This window comes from Pelobates fuscus, chromosome 12 (assembly GCF_036172605.1).
Source record: "Pelobates fuscus isolate aPelFus1 chromosome 12, aPelFus1.pri, whole genome shotgun sequence".
Classification (NCBI taxonomy): domain Eukaryota; kingdom Metazoa; phylum Chordata; class Amphibia; order Anura; family Pelobatidae; genus Pelobates; species Pelobates fuscus.
Genome location: NC_086328.1, coordinates 92,146,387 through 92,166,062, shown reverse-complemented (window position 1 = coordinate 92,166,062; position 19,676 = coordinate 92,146,387). Strand labels below are relative to the sequence as shown.

The following is a 19,676-nucleotide window of genomic DNA, read 5'->3' as shown; positions in this document are numbered from 1 at the left end:
CCTCCCTTGTCACTCTCTTTTTTTCTCCCCCCCCTTGTCACTCCCTTATTTCTCCCTCCCCCTCCCTCCCTTTTCACTCTATTTTTTCTCCCCCCCCCTCCCTCCCTCCCTACTCTCTTCCCCCCCTCCCTACTCTCTTCCCCCCCCCTCCCTCCCTGTTTCTTTCTCCCCTACCAATGATGTAGCGTGGCCGAGCTCTGTATGGTCCACGGGTACAGGGAGCTTTTGTTTCCTGTACCCGGCCGGACTGAAAGGAAGTGCACACTCAGTGTGCACTTCCTGTTAGTCCGGCCGGGTACAGGAGACAGATGCTCCCTGTGCCGGCGGACCATATACAGCGCTCGGCCACGCTACAGTGAGGGAGTGACAGGAGGGAGCGCTGAGCGCTTCCCTCCTGTTAGTCCCTCTCCTCGTGCGACCGTGTGGTGCGCCCTCATGGACGCACCAGCCCGGGCAAAGCTGCAGCCGCCTGAGGCTCTTTACAGAGTGCTCGGGCGGCTGCAGCATGAGGGGGGCCGGCGGAGTTGGGGGGGATTTCCCCATAACCAGTCCCCCCCCCCCGCATGATTTGCTGGGGGGGATGCGTCCCCCCCATCCCCCCTGGTTCCTACGCCCATGAACACCAGCACAACATACAAACATACTCCGGCATTCTAATACAAATATTACATAAAAACACAAATACTTCACACATATGTACATCCGCATTTAAAACTGAACATTGCATTCAGACACACCCTTGCAATCATATTCAAACATTACATACAAACACTGTATTAAAACACAAAAACTATATACAAGTATCCCTTCAAACACCAACACTATACAGTGCTGTACAGATATACAATATTAAGGGCTCCTTGAACCTAAAAAAAATTGTGAACCATTGATGTAGAATTAAAAAAAAGAAAAAATTGTTTCTGCCCGGTTTCGAACCGGGGACCTTTCGCGTGTGAGGCGAACGTGATAACCACTACACTACAGAAACTGCTGAGTGTATTTGTCTCCGGAAACAGAGATGTCTGTATGGATGAGCTGCTCAGGAATTTGATTGTGTATTACACAATGAATCATTTGGTATACTTCATGTATCAAACCGCTAATTGCAAAAACATTCCATATATATTAAATTCTATCATGAGAGCTATTCACTACATAAATAAAACTTGCCTATATTTTCATATATGACCTCGTGGCGCAACGGTAGCGCGTCTGACTCCAGATCAGAAGGTTGCGTGTTCAAATCACGTCGGGGTCAAACATATTTTTTTTCTATTCTCTGCCATACTATATTTTTCATATTGAGCAGTGGACATCACTCTTGTTATATTTATATACCAGTTTCAATACCTTAGTTTATACTCTTTTATAGGTTAATTTTCCACTGCATTCACACTTGGAATATTATGTATGAGTTACGTTTTGCTGTGACTGCAATTTACAGGGATTTGTGAATGCTTTTTCCTTAGGTACCAATAAGAGCCCATATTCATCCTATCAGATGAATACAAATGGCATTTCAAAATCTATTTAGCAAATTAACAGCATACAGAAGTCGATTGTTAGCAGATAACTATGAGATGAGTTTGTTCACTATAAAAGTGAGCTGTGGTGGGTTGTGGTAGAATCTTATATATTTGCATTGTATAAATCAGATCACTATATTTGCACATGGGGCTCATTTAAACAGTGCCAGGCTTTGAATGTGCTGTTATATCACCCAATAGTATGTACTTCCCTCAGAGATCAATGCTGCACAATGCAATTTCTGAGCAAGCTTGTTGCAAAGACAAAAAAAATAAATAATGCATGTAATTTCTAGAATAAAAAAATAAAATAAAAAAAACTTTAATACAAATACAATCAGTACAAGAGTAATGCAGAAGGAAGTTGTGCAAACTGAAATTCACAGTGCATTTGTAGGTTGGTTGTTCCCACAGCTCCTAAAGAGGTTCACACGGAGGTATATAGACCATTATTTAAACTAATGCAGTCATTTTGGGGGGGTTCACCACTGAATCAAAGTTCACCTCAATGTCTGAAGAAGTAACTCATAGCTTAAGAATGTTACTGCATTAACAGGAAAGGCTCTGAGGCTGTTAATAGTAAGACCTTTCAAGAGGACGTTTGCTCCTTCCTCTTGAACACTTTTTACAAAACAGTCCAAAATCCCTCGATATTTACTGCCATTGATCCCATCCATCTGCATGCGAGATTTTATTACATCCATGGGGTTTGCAGCAGCCCACCCTACAGTCCCTGCACAGCCACCAGCAAATAGCATTGCCCATGTACCTAAATATGAAAGAAAAAAAAGGGGTGGGGAGGGGGAGAAATATTAATACATTTAGATACTCTAAAATATCATGTATTAATACACACTAATGCATCATGCAGTTTCCTGAGAATAAAATGGCATGGAATACACATTTTAGCTGTGCACTCCAACTGTCCATTCATGAGGAGTGTATTGGCTATGGCATTCAACCTATAAAGTATATTTATACAGAATTTAGAACCCACCTAGATTATTTTCAGAAATTTGACATTTGTGTTGTCGATATACTTTTGCATAAATTATCCCCAAACAATCCTGAAGGTCTGCACACTCCGACCTTAGTAATGTAGAGGTACTTACCCAGTCCTTGTACCGGCTGGGGTCCTCTGCTCAAGCCGCACGCGGCCTAAGCATAAAAACATAGAATGTGATGGCAGATAAGAACCATTCGGCCCATCTAGTCTGCCCAATTTTCTTAATATTTTCATTAGTCCCTAGCCTTATCTTATAGCTAGGATAGCCTTATGCCTATCCCACGCATGCTTAACCCCTTAAGGACCAAACTTCTGGAATAAAAGGGAGTCATGACATGTCACACATGTAATGTGTCCTTAAGGGGTTAAACTCCTTCACTGTGTTAACCTCTATCACTTCAGCAGGAAGGCTATTCCATGCATCCACTACCCTCTCAGTAAAGTAATCCTAAGATCACTGAAAAAGATCAACCTTTCAGGAGAGTATGAAGCGCTAAAGGTCTTGAAACAATTAGGTCAAAAGTATACCAGAAGCTAGGAAAAAAATGATAAAAGAATGGAACCTGTAAAAAAGGGGGGAAGAAGCGTGTAAGAACCTGTAAGAAGCGTGAAACACGTTCAGGGCATTTCGGTCCTTCATTGGTGACTTTTATATGGTTCTTCCCCCTTCTCACAGGTGCAGTTCTTTTATAAATTTTTCCCAGTTTCTGTTATGTTTTTGACATATATTTTTTCCCCAGTGGAATTTACTGCATATTATGACATGCTAGGATCACAGAGCATGTTGTCATCAACTTTCACGCATTATGATTTTGGACTGGTGCATATGAGGACTGTTCTAGGCAATTTTTTGCTTGTATTTCATGTTTTATATTTTTTTTCCTTTTTTGGGGCAAATAAACGTCCCTTTTCTAAGAATATTGGTGTGCAGTGGAATGTACTACTCTGGTCGGAGTGTGCAGACATTTGGAATCGTTTGGGGATAAGATTTTCTATCGGAGTTTTACAAAGCCCAGCACCAAGGATGTGTATGTTAAATTTTATCCACATGCATTTAATAACTGACAACGATATTCCATGAGATTGTAGCTGCACCAATCTGTTCGTTTGATTGTTTAGTTGGTAATATTTGCATAAATTAACCCATAAAATTAGGAGCATTGATAAACTTTTAAAGGACTACTCAAGAGTGGAAAATATTTTTACCATGGTATTTTCATAATGCATTATCTCTATATTGCTTTATTAAAATTATTATTATTATTTTTTGCTCAGGTGATGTTTATCCTGCAGAACATATGCAAGGCCCAAAGAAACCAGGACAAAGTAACAGAGGTAAAAAAAGAAAGGACAAACCATATTTTATTTTTTTGCACATTTGTAGCACTATTGTACACAATGCTTCATAAATAATATATTTTAAGAGTGCCTGCTATGTATTTTCATAATAGTAAAATGCTTTAAGTGACCGTATAATAGCAATATGACTCAGTTTAGAGTAAGTCCTATTTACATCTTGCAGCAAAAATCTAATTTTGAGCAAAAATCAACAGATTTTAGCTAAAAAAAAATGCCATTGCATGTAAAAAAAAGAAATTGCTCTCTTTTTACTGTACGATGTAAATAGGGCTGTCAGCTTGCATATGTACATAGAATATATGTTACTATACGTTTTTCTGAGACTGTATTCCTGCACTCTATAATTGCAATTCATAGTGATTTGGGAATGATTGTGCCATGTACATAGAAAAAAGGTGTCTCAGGTGGGCCTAGGCATACCCTACCATGCTCAGATACATTGCCTCTTGCTTAGGATCCAATGGGGAGTTTTGCAAGAATTTGGGTTAGATAGTTATATTTTCAACCTTATTTTAGATTGCAGTATTTTTAAGTAAACTTTACTTGGTAATATTCTCTTGGGCAGCAATGTAAAACTGTGCCCACCCACCTCTCTCCCTAGTTGTTCATGGACTACAACTCAAAATTCTCTGAAAGCAATAAATGGCAAGAGAATCATGGACATTGTAGTTCAACAACATATGGGGGGGCTAGAGGTTTAGATGCATGCACTACATGCACACCTTAAAGCAATCTGCAGCACATGCAAATATTTTATTTGCGATAATATGCCACCCACCTGGTACCGCTCCGTCGTTGGTCATCCACTTACAGAGAACCTCATAAGCAAGGAAATATAGTCCAGTGGTTGGCACATCCCGTAAAGTCAAAGCAATAGAACCCCTGTAAAGTCCAGCAACGCCTTCTTTCCTGAGGATGCAGGCAGCGCAATGAAAAGGACCTTTGTATAAAGACTTCACATGGAGTGTTTTCCCATGGCTCTTAAATGATTCGGTCTGATTCTGTAGTCTAACTTTGATGAGGTCAACTGGAGCAGTAAATATAACCTAAAGTGTTGAAAATGTAATGGAATAAATAAACATTTAGCTAACAGCTGGTATTACAGGGCTGCATTTACCTTTAGAATATGTACACTGTCCGGAAATAGGAAACGCATTTGCAAGATTTTCTTAGCTGTAGATTGTGCACTCTTTCTTATTTTACTATATCTTATTTCTATATCAATCTTTACTGAGTTACATAATATTTTTTTACACCGTCACACTTCACCCAAACCTAGCATCACCTTTCAACCTCCTTTACTCCACCTATCCCTCTGGTAGTTACTGGGATGTGTTACTATGTTGCTTTAAATACTGCCAGACATATATATATTCACCATACATGACGCAGGGAGTTTTTACCCCAAATTTTGCAGTTACACCGTAGATTACTCTATAGCACTGGGTTTATTTGCTAATTGGAGTTATTTGAAGCCTTTACAGTGGAATTCCATATTTTAGGCTATAAGGGGTGAGTTTTAAAAATAATTAACTTGGAGGTTTTTTCAGTTTGGCATCTTTGGTCTAAAATTTGTTGCCGTTTCCTCATCAACTCTCCACAATTACAGATTTACTGAATATACTCTTCTGCCTCACATGTATCGCATGTTCCTTTACATTATAAGCTTATTAACAGGAAAGTCTCTATAACGTGTGCTCAATCCTACCACCAAACAATGTAAGACTGTGAGTAAATACCAGTCTTTACCTATTTAGATTTGACTGTTTTTCTCACGTTACCTGCACTAGTGGTTCCCAAACCCAGTGCTCAAGGCTTTAAATATTTGTCCGTTATGTTCCTATTTCAGGTGTTGTCTCTGTTATATTCTGTTTGTCAATTACATGTGGTCAAATATCCCCATTCCATAATTGTAAAAAGCTGCGTAATTTGTTGACACTATGTAAATAATAATGAAGATACAGAAAAAACCTGGAACATGGGTGTGCATTGAGAACTGAGAACAACTGTTATAAATAGGGATTATTAGTGTGTGGCGTGGTATTTTTAACATTTGTAATGCTTGCTATATTTAGCAGCACAGGAACAGACACTCCGCATCAGATCAATTGAAGTAGGGGTCTACCACACCAGACAGGACCCAAGGTGCAGACTGTGCAAAGAGGCCTCTAAGACAATAAAGCATAGAGTAGCAAAGTGTTAGCAAGGACAGCATATACTGAGATACACACCAAGTTGCTGGGATTGTGTATTGAAGTATCTGCACAGAATATGTTGGTGGACCTACCTAATTCCAGATTGGAGACACAACAAAAGGTAGTTGAAAATGACAGGGTTATGTTCCTTTGGGACTTTCAGATCCAGACAGACAAGCAAGTAGTGGCCAACCAACCTGATATTGTGGTGGTAGACAAGAAACAGAAGACTGCAGAAGTGGTGGAAATAGCAAGACCCAGTGACTATAACATTAGGAAGAAGGAACATGAGAAAGTGGACAAATACTAAGCACTGAAAGAGTAGCTAGAAAGGATGTGGAAAGTGAAGGCAGTTGTGTCCCAGCTATAATAGTAGCACTCGGGCTGTGACCTCCAAGTTTGGTAGTGGCTTTAACAAATTCCAGGAGTGACATCTGAGATCGCTGTTCAGAAGAGTGCAGTTCTAGATATTGCTCAGAACCCTCAGAGTCCCAGGCCTTTGGTAGTTGACCCGTGAATGAGGAATATACAAAAAATATTATATAACACGCAGGAGGGGATAAAAAATAAATTTAGAGAGAGAGAGAGCAATGAATGAACAGATCACTCCACAGGATTTTTTCAAAGTGTGTATTGAGAAAATCAACGTTTCATCCCTCCTGGGTCTTTATCAAGATTGATAAAGACCCAGAAGGGTTGAAACGTTGATTCTCTCAATCCACACTTTGAGAAAATCCTGTGGAGTGCTCCGTTCATTCATTGCTCTATATCTACGCTGGGAAGCACCTGGGTTATTTTGGAATTGTTTTACTTTGGGTGAGTGCCGGAATATTGGACTATTTTATATATACACACATATATAGTTAATACAATGTTAAACAAAAATGTGCACACCAGTAAAGCCATAAGACTCGTTTTTCACATAGAAATCACAAATTTGCAGTGATGTTACTAGCGCAAAGGATTCATATTAACTATCCACAGACTTCAAGTGGAAGGGGTTTTCAATTTATATATATATATATATATATATATATATATTTATACTTACTTGTACTCCTCCAGCAAAGCAGCCAGCCATAAAAATGTGGAGATTATGTTTTGGATTTGCTCGATCTTCAAAATGTTTGCCACTTAGGTAGAGCAGTGCATTGCTATATGATCCAAACATTAAAGAATTGCTGATCGCCACCATTCCAACAGGGAAACTCATTCCTTTAAAAAAACCAAATATCTAGAAAAAAGAATTCAAAGAAAATCAAGATAAAACATTGCATCACAAGGTCATCTGGCATTCTCTTTTCTTAATTTTTGCTATGAGTTTTTGGTAACATTCAATGGGCCATGAATTTTGGTGTTTGTGCACTGTGGGAAAAAGTTGACTGCAGGAGTATACAATTTCCTGAATGTGATGTTTCAGTACAAGTTTTTTATTGATCGTATGTACAGTTTGTATTATAGTTAGAATTAAGATTAAGAAATATGTTTAGGAATGCATTCTTCCCCATTCTGAACGCTTAAAAATCATTCCAAATAAAGGTTTTACTTATCTTCAACCAGCGCCGGGCAAAGCTCCCGGGGATGCTTGAAATCACTGAAGTGATCATGGTGGCTGGAGTAATCTTTTAGGGTTAATTTATATGTGACAGAATAAGGGTTAGTATTTAGGATTAGAAACAGAAGGTTTAGGGTTAGTTGTAAAAATTGTATATTACATAAAGTTTAGACACAGTTTTAATTGTATTCAGGGCTAGGGGCAGGGATATTATTTCACAATAGGATTTGCATCAGTATATCAACATGAATTATAAAGTGGCAAGCAAGACTCCAATCTTTCAGTGTAGGGTTAAGGCTAAGGTTACAGTTAGGACCAGAGTAGGATCTATGGTTTGGGTGAGGATTATGGCAAAAGCTTAGGATCCTTTAATCTAAGGGCAGCACTTGGAGATGCATGTTCTACCCTTACCAAGAATAATGGAGACTACACTCCTGGGCCGCGGCTGATATTTGTAGCTGCTGTCTTTATTTCAGGCCCCATCTAAATACTGATATGCTAGGCAAGTGCTCTTTTATTCAGCAAATATTTAATGTGATTATTCCGTAATGACCATAAGTGACCATAAGCAGAGTGCTATTGTTTTTCATAAACATTGTTGGAGGCACCATAGAATTTGGAAGTAACGTTAAGTGCCGGTAATGTTTGTTTGTTTGTTTATATATATATAGAGAGAGAGAGTTTGCAGTACTGAATCCTAATTTACAAACATTGCATGCAAGGTCCGGAACCCATAAAAACCATTAACATTAGCACATCACACAATAGTGAAATAAAACTGGCCTTACTGTCTCTCTTCCATACGTTTTCAATATGCAGTCCAGAATTCCACGGTATTGGGACTGTGTTTGCAGGCGTACCTGTAACAAAATGGGAACATTACTCATACATCAATACATTGTCGTTGTTTTTTAAAATAGACATTAAATGCAGAATATCTGACAAAAGTAGTGTTTTACATCGAGCTGTAATGACACCTCTAGTGGTATTCACTCAGGCAGCCACCAGAGATGTTTTCAACTCTGCATGAAAACATGGAACACTCCTTATAGAGATGCATTGAGCCAAATGCTGAACTAAAGTAGCCCTCTAATGCTTCCCTATGTAGAGGTATCAGATGGGCTGAGAATATTATCGCTGGCAACATGGGCCAAAACGTAGGTAATTATATTTTAAATATTACTGAAGGGACTAGAATGATAAAATTAAAGGAGAACAGTATATGGTAGGACATTTGTATGTCTGATATTAGAGTGCTACTTTAACTTTTTCAGTAGGGACCTTCAAGTTTTGCGTTATCTACTTCTCATTGTTATTGATTTATGAAAAACTATATTTACATCTATGTGAGGAGCTCTGAGTAAAACTCTGGATGAGACCATTTTTAGTAGTAGCATCAGGATTGTTGTTGTCTTTATTTTTTTCTGGAAGCATATTTTCATGGGCAGAACATAAGGATGCAGTGATTTTGTTTGATAAAACTCGAAAAGTGTTAAAATATTTTATTTTTACAAGGTTTTTAATTGCTACTCAAACATAGGGAGGACTTGATCTTGTCAGTAATTAGAGGGAAGGAGTAAGCATGAATGAGTTAATAACTTTTGTTAATTATTGTTCTGCTGCTGAATTTTTATGAACATACTCTATGTTTAAAGGACCACTATAGTGCCAGGAAAACAAACTTGTCTTCCTGGCACTAAAGTGCCCTGAGGGTCCCACTCCCGCCGGTCTGAATGGAGATGAAGGGAGTTAAACACTCACCTTTCTCTAGCGTCGGGCTCCTTCAGCGCTGGGTACTCTCCTCCTCCTTTGACCGTCTTCTGCTGAATGCGCATGCGCGGCAAGAGCCGCACGCGCATTCAGCCAGTCCATAGAAAAGCATCCTCAATGCTTTCCTATGGATGGTGGTGTCTTCTCACTGTGAAAATCACAGTGAGAAGCACGGAAGCCCCTCTAGCGGCTGTCAATGAGACAGCCACTAGAGGCTGGATTAACCCATATGTAAACATAGCAGTTTCTCTGAAACTGCTATGTTTATAGCAGGCAGGGTTAATCCTAGATGGACCTGGCACCCAGACCACTTCATTGTGCTGAAGTGGTCTGGGTGCCTATAGTGGTCCTTTAGGGGGATTTGGAAGCCACTAGAAAAGCCTATTTGAATGGACTGGGCATTTAGCACCCGGGCTTCGGACCAAGAAGACCACCATAATTATGCACCAAGACCCTTAATTATATGTGCTATCCCCTCCAGTGGCGTACTAAGTGGGGGGTGGGGGGAGCGGCCCGCCCCGGGTGCCACTGACTAGGGGGGTGCCATGACGTTCAGTGTCATGTGTCACCCCCCATCATTACGCTGCGGAGGCTGCGCACAGCCTCAGCACCTTTGCGGCCCGGCGGGACTTACTTCAATGAGAAGGGGGAGGAGTGTTGCGGGCCGCGGCGTCACGCAACGTGATGACATCGTGCGCAGCGCCGTCAGCCCGCCTTCACGGATATTCATCGGAAGGATCCAATATCCGGGCGGTGGGGCACCCAGTCGGTCAAGGCATCATCAAAATGTGAGTAGTCATTTTATGTGATGGGGCTAAATTAATTAAAGGGGGGGTGGATAATGGATTAATTAAAGAATTAAAGGGGAGGGAGGTTTAATTAAAGGGGTGAGGATTAATTAAGGGGGTGTATTAAGGGGTGTGTGGATTAATTAAGGTGGTGTATTAATTAAGGGGGAAGTGAGGATTAATTAAGGGGGTGTATTAAGGGGGGTGTGGATTAATTAAGGGGGGTGTATTAATTAAGGGGGGAGTGAGGATTAATTAAGGGTGTGTATTAAGGGGGGTGTGTATTAATTAAGGGGGTGTATTAATTAAGGGGGAGTGAGGATTAATTAAGGGGGTGTATTAAGGGGGGTGTGGATTAATTAAGGGGGGTGTATTAATTAAGGGGGGAGTGAGGATTAATTAAGGGTGTGTATTAAGGGGGTGTGGATTAATTAAGGGGGGTGTATTAATTAAGGGGGAGTGAGGATTAATTAAGGGGGTGTATTAAGGGGGGTGTGGATTAATTAAGGGGGTGTATTAATTAAGGGGGGAGTGAGGATTAATTAAGGGGGTGTATTAAGGGGGGTGTGGATTAATTAAGGGGGGAGTGAGGATTAATTAAGGGGGTGTATTAAGGGGGGTGTGGATTAATTAAGGGGAGTGAGGATTAATTAAGGGGGTGTATTAAGGGGGGTGTGGATTAATTAAGGGGGTGTATTAATTAAGGGGGGAGTGAGGATTAATTAAGGGGGTGTATTAAGGGGGGTGTGGATTCATTAAGGGGGGTGTATTAATTTAGGGGGGTGTATTAATTAAGGGGGAGTGAGGATTAATTAAGGGGGTGTATTAATTAAGGGGTAGTGAGGATTAATTAAGGGGGGTGTATTAATTAAGGGGGGAGTGAGGATTAATTAAAGGGGGTGTATTAATTAAGGGGGAGTGTGGATTAATTAAGGTGGGTGTATTAATTAAGGGGGTAGTGAGGATTAATTCAGGGGGTGTATTAATTAAGTGGGGTGTGGATTAATTAAGGGGGTGTGGATTAATTAAGGGGGAGTGAGGATTAATTAAGGGGGTGTATTAATTAAGGGGTAGTGAGGATTAATTAAGGGGGGTGTATTGATTAAGGGGGGAGTGAGGATTAATTAAAGGGGGTGTATTAATTAAGGGGGAGTGTGGATTAATTAAGGTGGGTGTATTAATTAAGGGGGTAGTGAGGATTAATTCAGGGGGTGTATTAATTAAGGGGTGTGTGGATTAATTAAGGGGGTGTGGATTAATTAAGAGGGAGTGAGGATTAATTAAGGGGGGTGTATTAATTAAGGGGGGTGTATTAATTAAGGAGGTGTGTATTAGTTAAGGGGGTGTATTAATTAAGGGGGGTGTATTAATTAAGGGGGAGTGAGGATTAATTAAGGGGGTGTATTAATTAAGGGGGGTGTGGATTAATTAAGGGGGTGTATTAATTAAGGGGGTGTGGATTAATTAAGGGGGGTGTATTAATTAAGGGGGAGTGAGGATTAATTAAGGGGGGTGTATTTATTAAGGGGGGTGTATTTATTAAGGGGGGTGTATTAATTAAGGGGTGTGTGGATTAATTAAGGGGGTGTATTAAGGGGGTGTGGATTAATTAAGGGGTGAGGATTAATTAAGGGGGTGTATTAATTAAGGGGGGTGTATTAATTAATGGGGGTGAGTATTAATTAAGGGGGTGTATTATGGGGGGTGTGGATTAATTAAGGGGGGAGTGAGGATTAATTAAGGGGGTGTGAGGATTAATTAAGGGGGTGTATTAATTAAGGGGGTGTGTATTAATTAAGGGGGGTGTATTAATTAAGGGGGAGTGAGGATTAATTAAGGGGGTGTATTAATTAAGGGGGAGTGAGGATTAATTAAGAGGGTGTATTAATTAAGGGGAGTGAGGATTAATTAAGGGGGTGTATTAATTAAGGGGAGTGAGGATTAATTAAAGGGGTGTATTAATTAAGGGGTGTATTAATTAAGGGGGGTGTATTAATTAAGGGGGAGTGAGGATTAATTAAGGGGGTGTATTAATTAAGGGGAGTGAGGATTAATTAAAGGGGTGTATTAATTAAGGGGTGTATTAATTAAGGGGGGTGTATTAATTAAGGGGGGTGTATTAATTAAGGGGGTGCATAAATTAAGGGGGAGTGAGGATTAATTAAGGGGGTGTATTAATTAAGGGGGAGTGAGGATTAATTAAGGGGGTGTATTAATTAAGGGGAGAGAGGATTAATTAAGGGGGTGTATTAATTAAGGGGAGTGAGGATTAATTAAAGGGGTGTATTAATTAAGGGGTGTATTAATTAAGGGGGAGTGAGGATTAATTAAGGGGTGTGTGTATTAATTGAGGGGGGTGTATTAATTAAAGGGGGTGTGGATTAATTAAGGGTTGGTGTATTAACTAAGGGGGTGTATTAAGGGGTGTGTGGATTAATTAAGGGGGGTGTGGATTAATTAAAGGGGGCTGTGGATTAAAGAATTAAAGGGTGAGGTTTAAATAATGGGGGTGCAGGGTTTTTTGATTAAGGGGGTTGCAGTATTCTATTTATTAATGGAGGATGTGCACTGCAGATTTTTGTTTTTTGTTAAGGGGGTGTACAGGGTTTTTATAAGGGGGTGTGCAGGTTTTTTGTTATTAAGAGTGGTTGTGCACGTTTTTGTTTTTTATTAAGGGGGTGTGCAGGGTTTTTTATTAAGGGGGTGTGCAGGATTTTTATGTGTAGGGAGTGAATTAAATTTATGTGATCAGGGTGCAGGGTTTTTGTGTGTAGGGAGTGTATGAAATTTATGTGATCGGGGTGCAGGGTTTTTATATGAAGGGCGAGACAAGGGGCTTTGTAGAAAGGGGCAGGGCAGGAGTTTTCTAGAAGGTTCTCACCAGCCCCCTTCTACAAAACTGGCACATTTTACAAATTTTACAAGCAGCTTACAAATTTGTGCAATAAATATTATTGAAAACATTGAAAAAAATGTGGGTGTTTTCTTACATTTTTATTATGGGGGGGGGGGGGGGGGGATGCCACACTCAGGGTCCGCCCCGGGTGCCAAATGCTCTAGGTACGCCCCTGATCCCCTCTGATGCCACCATGCCAAAGTCTGAGGAGTTGGAATCTATGACACCCTGCAGACACTGTACATTATATTAGAACCCTCATCCACTGCACATAAGATAAGTGCAGAGGTTAAGTATTCTTACGGCCCCTCCTTATTAAGAGGGTTCCTGGAGACACTTTTCCAATTTCCAATCTCTGAACAGAAGGTGAAAAAGAAGCTGGAATATGCTCGGATCCTGGACCACCACTTTTTTTTTATCTTTGAATTAACACCTCTGCACAGGGAAGGCAATATGATTTTGCCATTGTGTGCCATTTTGAAGCACACATCAGTTTTCATGGATATCCTGGAGACATCTAACACTTTTATTTATTAAAAGGGACACTCTAAGCATCAGAACCACAATGTTGCAATTAGTGATGTAGCGAACATAAAATTTTCGGTTTGCGAACGGTGAACGTGAACTTCCGCAAACGTTCCTCAAACCGGCGAACCGGGCAAACCGCTATAGACTTCAATGGGCAGGCGAATTTTAAAACCCACAGGGACTCTTTCTGGCCACAATAGTGATGGAAAAGTTGTTTCAAGGGGACTAACACCTGGATTGTGGCATGCCCGAGGGGGATCCATGGCAAAACTCCCATGGAAAATGACACAGTTGATGCAGAGTCTGGTTGTAATCCATAAAGGGCAAAAATCACCTAACATTCCTAAATCACAATGGATATGGATTGACACCTGACATATGACATATTGACACCTTGACATATGGATTGACACCTGTCCTCAGAGACCCTGATACACACTGACACAGAGCAGTATAGGGACTGTTCCCCCTACATAGGGTCACTTGGCAGATATTGATTGACACCTGTCCTCAGGGACCCTGATACACACTGACACAGAGCAGAATAGGGACTGTTCCCCCTACATAGGGTCACTTGGCAGATATGGATTGACACCTGTCCTCAGAGACCCTGATACACACTGACACAGAGCAGAATAGGGACTGTTCCCCCTACATAAGGTCACTTGGCAGATATGGATTGACACCTGTCCTCAGGGACCCTGATACACACTGACACAGAGCAGAATAGGGACTGTTCCTCCTACATAGGGTCACTTGGCAGATATGGATTGACACCTGTCCTCAGGGACCCTGATACACACTGACACAGAGCAGAATAGGGACTGTTCCCCCTACATAGGGTCACTTGGCAGATATGGATTGACACCTGTCCTCAGGGACCCTGATACACACTGACACAGAGCAGAATAGGGACTGTTCCTCCTACATAGGGTCACTTGGCAGATATGGATTGACACCTATCCTAAGGATCCCTGATACACACTGACACAAAGCAGAATAGGGACTGTTCCCCCTACATAGAATAACTTGGCAGATATGGATTGACACCTGTCCTCAGGGACCCTGATACACACTGACAGAGAGCAGAATAGGGACTGTTCCTCCTACATAGGGTCACTTGGCAGATATGGATTGACACCTATCCTAAGGATCCCTGATACACACTGACACAGAGCAGAATAAAGACTATTCCCCGTACATAGGGTCACTTGGCAGATATGGATTGACACCTGTCCTCAGGGACCCTGATACACACTGACACAGAGCAGAATAGGGACTATTCCCCCTACATAGGGTCACTTGGCAGATATGGATTGACACCTGTCCTCGGGGACCCTGATGCACACTGACACAGAGCAGAATAGGGACTGTTCCTCCTACATAGGGTCACTTGGCAGATATGGATTGACACCTGTCCTCAGGGACCCTGATACACACTGACACAGAGCAGAATAGGGACTGTTCCCCCTACATAGGGTCACTTGGCAGATATGGATTGACACCTATCCTAAGGATCCCTGATACACACTGACACAGAGCAGAATAAAGACTATTCCCCGTACATAGGGTCACTTGGCAGATATGGATTGACACCTGTCCTCAGGGACCCTGATACACACTGACACAGAGCAGAATAGGGACTATTCCCCCTACATAGGGTCACTTGGCAGATATGGATTGACACCTGTCCTCGGGGACCCTGATGCACACTGACACAGAGCAGAATAGGGACTGTTCCTCCTACATAGGGTCACTTGGCAGATATGGATTGACACCTGTCCTCAGGGACCCTGATACACACTGACACAGAGCAGAATAGGGACTGTTCCCCCTACATAGGGTCACTTGGCAGATATGGATTGACACCTGTCCTCAGGGACCCTGATACACACTGACACAGAGCAGAATAGGGACTGTTCCTCCTACATAGGGTCACTTGGCAGATATGGATTGACACCTGTCCTCAGAGACGCTGATACACACTGACACAGAGCAGAATAGGGACTGTTCCTCCTACATAGGGTCACTTGGCAGATATGGATTGACACCTGTCCTCAGAGACCCTGATACACACTGACACAGAGCAGAATAGGGACTGTTCCCCCTACATAGGGTCACTTGGCAGATATGGATTGACACCTGTCCTCAGGGACCCTGATACTCACTGACACAGAGCAGAATAGGGACTGTTCCTCCTACAGAGGGTCACCATTTTTAGCCGAAGGCAGCTCACCTCATCAGGCCTTTTTTAGTCGAATATATCGCCCACTGTCAGTTAAAGCGTCCTGTCCTTGCCGGAGTGGTCGTGGGAGGAGGAGGATTACTTTCACCTCTTCCCCTGTTAGATTCTCGTTGTGCTGTGACATCACCCTTATACGCTGTGTAAAGCATACTTTTTAATTTATTTAGCAAATGCTGCATCCTTTCCGACTTGTTGTAATTTGGTAACATTTTAGGCACTTTCTGCTTATACCGGGGGTCTAGTAGCGTGGACACCCAGTACAGGTCGTTCTCCTTCAGCCTTTTTATACGAGGGTCCCTCAACAGGCACGACAGCATGAAAGACCCAATTTGCACAAGGTTGGATGCCGATCTACTCATTTCCCGTTCCTCCTCCTCAGTGATCTCAATGAAGGTATGTTCTTCCCCCCCAGCCACGTACAACACCACTGGTACCAGATAGGTGACAATGAGCACCCTGGGATGCCTGTTGTGGTTGGTCTTCCTCCTCCTCCTCAAAGCCACATTCCTCCTCTGACTCCTCTTCCTCACAATCCTCTCCCAGCGTTGCCGCAGGTCCAGCAAGCGATGCTGATAAGGCTGTTTCTGGTGGTGATGGTGACCACAACTCTTCCTCTTCCTCTTCACGCTCATCTTCGCAGGGCACGCTCCAGGAAGAAAAGAAGTGGTATGATGTCGCTGATGGTGCCTTCGGTGCGACTGACTAGGTTTGTCACCTCCTCAAAAGGACGCATGAGCCTACAGGCATTGCGCATGAGCGTCCAGTAACGTGGCAAAAAAATTCCCAGCTCCCCAGAGCCTGTCCTAGCACCCCGGTCATACAAATATTCATTAACGGCTTTTTCTTGTTGGAGCAGGCGGTCAAACATTAACAGTGTTGAATTCCAACGTGTCGGGCTGTCGCAAATCAAGCGCCTCACTGGCATGTGGTTTCGCCGCTGGATATCTGCAAAGTGCGCCATGGCCATGTAGGAATGCCTGAAATGGCCACACACCTTCCTGGCCTGCTTCAGGACGTCCTGTAAGCCTGTGTACTTATGCACAAAGCGTTGTACGATCAGATTACACACATGTGCCATGCACGGCACATGTGTCAACTTGCCCAACTTCAATGCCGCCAACAAAGTTGTTCCATTGTCACAAACCACTTTGCCGATATCCAGTTGCTGCGGAGTAAGCCACTTTTCCACCTGTGTGTTCAGGGCGGACAGGAGTGCTTGTCCGGTGTGACTCTCTGCTTTCAAGCAAGTCAAACCCAAGACGGCGTGACACTGCCGTATCCGGGATGTGGAATAGTACCTGGGGAGCTGGGGGGGTGCCGTTGATGTGGAGCAAGACGCAGCAGCAGAAGAGGACTCAGCCGAGGAGGTTATGGAAGAGGATGGAGTAGGAGGAGTAGAGGAGGTGGCAGCAGGCCTGCCTGCAAGTCATGGCGGTGTCACCAACTCCTCTGCAGAGCCACACATTCCATGCTTGGCAGCCGTCAGCAGATTTACCCAATGCGCAGTGTAGGTGATATACCTGCCCTGACCATGCTTTGCAGACCAGGTATCAGTGGTCAGATGGACCCTTGCCCCAACACTGTGTGCCAGACATGCCATTACTTCCTTTTGCACAATCGAGTACAGGTTGGGGATTGCCTTTTGTGAAAATAAATTTCGTCCGGGTACCTTCCACTGCGGTGTCCCAATAGCCACAAATTTTTTGAACGCCTCAGACTACACCAGCTTGTATGGTAAAAGCTGGCGGGCTAATAGTTCAGACAAGCCAGCTGTCAGACGCTGGGCAAGGGGGTGACTTTCTGACATTGGCTTCTTACGCTCAAACATGTCCTTGACAGACCCCTGACTGTGGGCAGATGAGCGGGAACTGCTCAAGGCGAGAGACGGAGTGGCGGATGGTTGAGAGGGGACAAGGAGGACAGCAGTGGTTGACGAGGCTGCAGATGCTGGACCAAGAGGAGGATGGCGCCTTTGAGTTTGTGTGCTGCTTGTACTCATGTGTTGATCCCATAGGCGTTTGTGATGTGCGATCATGTGCCTACGCAAAACAGTTGTACCTAGGTGGGTGTTGGACTTCCCACGACTCAGTTTCTTTTGGCACAGGTTGCAAATGGCATCACTGTTGTCAGAGGCAGACACACAAAAAAAATGCCACACTGCTGAGCTCTGCAATGACGGCATTCTGGTGGTGGACACAGCATGCGTTGATTGGCGTGCTGTCGGGCTGACCCCGGGTGCCGATGCATGCTGTCTGACTGTGCCACTAGCTCCTTGCGACTACCTCCCCCTGCTTCCAACTCGTCTCCTCCTCCTCTCTGTCTCCCCATCTGAACCCACGTGACCCATGTGACATCCATGGACGCATCGTCATCATCAAACGCTTCGCTTGTATCTGACAACTCAGCAAAGGAAGCAGCAGCGGGTACAACATCATCATCATCACACCGTACGTCCATGTGTGTAATGCTGCCTGACTGAGACATATCCCTGTTATCTACATACTCTGGCAATAATGGTTGCGCATCACTCAATTCTTCAAACGGATGTGTAAATAACTCCTCTGACAGATAAAGTGAAGCGGCTGTGGTGCTAGTGTTGGTGGTGGCGGCAGGCAGGGAGTGGTATCTTGAGAGGTGCCCAAAGCTAAGCTGGAGGAGCATGGTGCATCAAGTTTCCGAGCGGAAGCTGTAGAAGATTGGGTGTCCTGTGTTAGCCAGTCAACTATGTCCTCAGAACTTTTCAAGTTCAGGGTACGTGGCCTCTGAAAATTGGGCATTATTCTAGGGCAAAAGGGAATCACAGCACCACGACCGCGACAGCCCCTGCGGGGTGGCCTGCCTCTGCCTGTCATTTTTTTTTTTGGATTAGTGGTACTATGCGTTCAAGCTACTGTGACACCAGATATGAGTGGCAATGTGCACTTGCAGAGGTTGGCAGAGTACACGCTGTAGGCCTGACACACCCGCTTGAAGACAACTAACTGCTATTCAATCTATAACAGTGAAAAAAGTTTTTGGTTTTAAATGCACGCCATTGTGACACCAGATATGAGTGGCAATGTGCACTGGCAGAGGTTGGCAGTGTACACGCTGTAGGCCTGACACACCCGCTTGAAGACAAGTAACTATTATTCAATCTATAACAGTGAAAAAAGTTTTTTGGTTTTAAATGCACGCTATTGTGACACCAGATATGAGTGGCAATGTGCACTTGCAGAGGTTGGCAGAGTACACGCTGTAGCCCTAACACCCGCTTGAAGACAACTAACTGCTATTCAATTAATAACAGTGAAAAAAGTTTTTGGGTTTTAAATGCATGCTATTGTGACACCAGATATGAGTGGCAATGTGCACTTGCAGAGGTTGGCAGAGTACACACTGTAGGCCTGACACCCGCTTGAAGACAACAAACTGCTATTCAATGTATAACAGTGGAAAAAGTTTTTGGGTTTTAAATGCACGCTATTGTGACACCAGATATGAGTGGCAATGTGCACTGGCAGAGGTTGGCAGAGTACACGCTGTAAGCCTAACACCCGCTTGAAGACAACTAACTGCTATTCAATCTATAACAGTGGAAAAAGTTTTTTGGTTTTAAATGCACGCAATTGTGACACCAGATATGAGTGGCAATGTGCACTGGCAGAGGTTGGCAGAGTACACGCTGTACGCCTAACACCCGCTTGAAGACAACTAACTGCTATTCAATTAATAACAGTGAAAAAAGTTTTTTGGTTTTAAATGCACGCCATTGTGACACCAGATATGAGTTGCAATGTGCACTGGCAGAGGTTGGCAGAGTACACGC

General features: G+C 43.0%; 1 protein-coding gene and 2 non-coding genes across 3 annotated transcripts in view; 1 reads left to right on the top strand and 2 right to left on the bottom strand.

Annotated features, from left to right (window-relative positions):
* Nucleotides 1-915: 915 nt before the first annotated feature.
* On the bottom strand, nucleotides 916-988 carry TRNAV-CAC (transfer RNA valine (anticodon CAC)). The gene has a single exon. It is a non-coding gene; the product is annotated as a tRNA-Val (tRNA).
* Nucleotides 989-1,186: 198 nt separating this feature from the next.
* TRNAW-CCA (transfer RNA tryptophan (anticodon CCA)) lies at nucleotides 1,187-1,258 on the top strand. The gene has a single exon. It is a non-coding gene; the product is annotated as a tRNA-Trp (tRNA).
* Nucleotides 1,259-1,876: 618 nt separating this feature from the next.
* SLC25A45 (solute carrier family 25 member 45) overlaps nucleotides 1,877-19,676 on the bottom strand; it is a 36,389-nt gene continuing 18,589 nt past the window's right edge. The window contains exons 3-6 of the mRNA XM_063437549.1: nucleotides 8,430-8,501; nucleotides 7,138-7,320; nucleotides 4,670-4,937; nucleotides 1,877-2,295 (exon numbers count right to left, since the gene is read on the bottom strand). Coding sequence (XP_063293619.1) covers nucleotides 2,027-2,295; nucleotides 4,670-4,937; nucleotides 7,138-7,320; nucleotides 8,430-8,501 — 792 coding nt within the window. The 3' untranslated portion in view covers nucleotides 1,877-2,026. The remainder of the gene's footprint in view (nucleotides 2,296-4,669; nucleotides 4,938-7,137; nucleotides 7,321-8,429; nucleotides 8,502-19,676) is intronic.